Source organism: Acanthamoeba castellanii (assembly GCF_000313135.1).
Source record: "Acanthamoeba castellanii str. Neff unplaced genomic scaffold scf7180000084760, whole genome shotgun sequence".
Taxonomy (NCBI): domain Eukaryota; phylum Discosea; order Longamoebia; family Acanthamoebidae; genus Acanthamoeba; species Acanthamoeba castellanii.
Window position 1 is genome coordinate 152,151 of NW_004457406.1, and position 3,088 is coordinate 155,238.

A 3,088-nucleotide genomic window follows, 5' to 3' on the forward strand; every position below is an offset into this window, starting at 1 on the left:
AGGAGCTCCTTCCAGCCGTTCTGCTGCTTGAAGCAGTGCCCGAAGAACACGTGCCTGTGCGTCAGCGGCGTGTCTGCGGAGAAGAGTAGTGTGTCAGCACCGCACACGCCTCACCGCACACGCCTCATCGCACACGCCTGAAGGGGGGGGGCAGTAGAGCACCTTCCTCGGGGAGCTCCTTGAGGCCCACGATGAAGGCCGAGGGGTCGGCCTTGGGCCAGCTGCCCGTTTCAACAAGGGTGCACCCGGCCTCTACACAAATGCCACGTCATGCCACGTCAGCAGACGGTCGCGGCGCGTAGCGGGAGGGGGGGAGTAGCGTACGCTGATATTCGTCATCCTTGTAGATGCGCTCGGGACTGCGCTCGACGTGGAGCGCGTAGCGGCCCGAGTCGATCAGCTTCTTGGCGTTCTCGGGCGTGATGGCCGTGCGCTCCTCCTGCGGCTTGACCTCGGCGCGGATGTGCAACACCTCCTTCTGGGCAGACATGACTGTGTGGTTTGGGGGGGAGGGGTGCGAGATGGGTGGTGGACGGACGAAACGGGAGGCAAAGAGAAGCGCAGCGCACCAAGACGAGAGTGAGCACAACGGCACTTCCCGGCGGCGACAGCCTAACTCCTGAAAAGAAAAACACCTTTTTCCTTTTGGGACTTTTGGGATCTTCAAAGAAAAGAAAGAGAAAATGCGCACCAAGAGGACGATCAAGCACTACACAGCTTGCCTCATACATATGAAGCAAATATTGGCACATGAGCACCCATGAAGTGCCTCCAAGCTACCTCCCCATGGATGCAGACAGAATCTTTAGTTTACATCAGAAGCTACATTACATATTGAATGAACAGAAGATGGGAGAGAGCATTTCCTCAGAGGAAGCTACTGCGAAGCGACGGCAGCCAATGGCTTGCGTGTGCGGTGCAGCAGCCACCTCCTGTGCGCTTCACCCTCGCAGTGGCTGCGAAAAAGGAAATCAGTGAAAAAGAGGCGCCGAAGTCGTCCTGCCAACCTACACTTGACCGGTTGACTGCGCGCCAAACACAACAAAGAGGAGAAGAGACATCAACAGCAACACCCCAACACCTACACAGCGCACTATGGAAGCCCCGCCCAAGCCCAACACCACCGTCGCTGCTGCTGCCACCCTCGACTTTGGCAGCGCGTTGGTGTTCGTGCCGGACCACGACGAACAAGAAGATATCTACGAAGGTTAGCTCCCCTCACATTTTCCTATCTATATCAAGCCCCAACAATATACATATATAATAAATACATCTTTCTATTCTCTTGTTATGGAGTACTTGATTGCTGACGTGGCTGAGCGTGCAGATGAGGTGGAGGACGGGATAGCGGCGTGCGCACAGGCGCAGGCCAAGCTGTGGGCCGAGGCCGCCAAGGAGGCCAAGGAGGGCGGCGAGGGAGCCGCACCGGCGCCGGTCGACCCGGGCTTCCTCCGCGAGCTGCAGCGCATGGGTGAAGACTCCCATGTCGCCCGCTCCCGTGGTGCGCACTCTTCTTGAACGCGTCGTGTGTCGTGTCGTGTCGTGTCGTGCGGTGGTGGTGGTGGTGGTGATGGTGAAGTGACTCAGATCTGATGTGTCGATCTATTCCAGGGCGTAACGAGAACCACAGCGATGCGATGGCGTCGCATCTGGGCGTGTTCAACTCCTCGCGACGACTGCAGCCGCGCTACCAGGGCGCCAAGGCCAAGAAGTTCGACTCGCTGTGCCACAACCGCGCCACGGCCGAGATGCAAGTGCGCAAGGGTGCGTGGACTCACCACGTGTGTGTTGTGTGTTGTGTGTTGTGTGTGTCGTGTGTCGTGTGTGTTGCTTGGCTGACGCTACAAGCGGCGGTACTTACAGAGAAGCAAGCCAAGCTCGAGGAGATCGCGCGACAGAACAAGGAAGAGGAAGGCGAGAAGGAGGTGGAGGAGCCGCAGGAGCAGCAGTCGCCCTTCGTTGGCGGCGAGAGCATCAACACGGAAGAGGTCCAGGCGATCATCATCGACAACTGCTCCAGCCTGATGAAGGCCGGCTTCGCAGGTATTAAAAAAAAACCCGCTACACGACACTTTATTTATATATTCATATACGTCTATATATCTTTACATCTTTATATATAGAAACAAAACTGACCCAGGGACTCACAACAGGCAACGACGCGCCTTCGGCGGTGTTCCCGACGGTGGTGGGCCGCCCGCGCCACTCGGGCGTGATGGTGGGCATGGGCCAGAAGGACTCGTACGTGGGCGACGAGGCCCAGTCCAAGCGTGGCATCCTCACCCTCAAGTACCCCATCGAGCACGGCATCGTCACCAACTGGGACGACATGGAGAAGATCTGGCACCACACCTTCTACAACGAGCTCCGCGTGGCCCCCGAAGAGCACCCCGTCATCTTGGTAAGTTCCTCTACTCGTTTTTTTTTATAATATTCTTTTGCACGTAGTAGCGTTTATATGTAGTCAACGGTCACTAACACATAGCTATATGAATACATATGCATATATAGACGGAGGCCCCGCTCAACCCGAAGGCCAACCGCGAGAAGATGATGCAGATCATGTTCGAGACCTTCAACGTACCGGCGGTCTACGTCATGACGCAGGCCGTCGGCGCGCTCTACGCGTCCGGGCGCACGACCGGCATGGTGCTGGACTGCGGCGACGGCGTCACCCACTCAGTGCCCATCTACGAGGGCACGCCAGTCGCCCACGGTACCGCCCGCCTTCTTAAACCGACACCACACCACAAGGGAATGCGAAACACTTTTGTGAGAGAATATTCTTTTCATACTTGCTGACGTGGCATGAGCTGTGTATACACGCAGCTGTCGGCCGACTGGACCTGGCCGGGCGCGATCTGACGGACTACCTCATGAAGATCCTCACCGAGCGCGGCTACTCGTTCACCACCACGGCCGAGCGCGAGGTCGTGCGCGACATCAAAGAGAAGCTGTGCTACGTGGCGCTGGACTTTGACCAGGACATGGAGACGGCGGCGTCGTCGTCGAGCCTGGAGAAGTCCTACGAGCTGCCCGATGGCCAGGTCATCACGCTGGGCAACGAGCGGTTCCGCTGCCCCGAGGC

The 3,088-nt window shown here is 57.8% G+C and overlaps 2 protein-coding genes across 2 annotated transcripts in view; one reads left to right on the forward strand and one right to left on the reverse strand.

Annotated features, from left to right (window-relative positions):
• Nucleotides 1-490, reverse strand: part of ACA1_223920 (saccharopine dehydrogenase (nad+, l-lysine forming), putative) — a gene marked incomplete at both ends in the record, with an annotated part of 1,040 nt that extends 550 nt beyond the window's left edge. Inside the window, 2 exons of the mRNA XM_004338009.1 lie at nt 163-252; nt 325-490. Coding sequence (XP_004338057.1) covers nt 163-252; nt 325-490 — 256 coding nt within the window. The remainder of the gene's footprint in view (nt 1-162; nt 253-324) is intronic.
• Nucleotides 491-1,095: 605 nt separating this feature from the next.
• ACA1_223930 (actin subfamily protein) lies at nt 1,096-2,980 on the forward strand (the record flags this gene model as incomplete). The annotated part of the gene is made up of 7 exons (XM_004338010.1): nt 1,096-1,207; nt 1,328-1,501; nt 1,612-1,764; nt 1,864-2,043; nt 2,154-2,401; nt 2,512-2,716; nt 2,814-2,980. 7 exons carry the CDS (start codon nt 1,096-1,098, stop codon nt 2,978-2,980), a joined length of 1,239 nt encoding a protein of 412 aa, XP_004338058.1.
• Nucleotides 2,981-3,088: the final 108 nt, after the last annotated feature.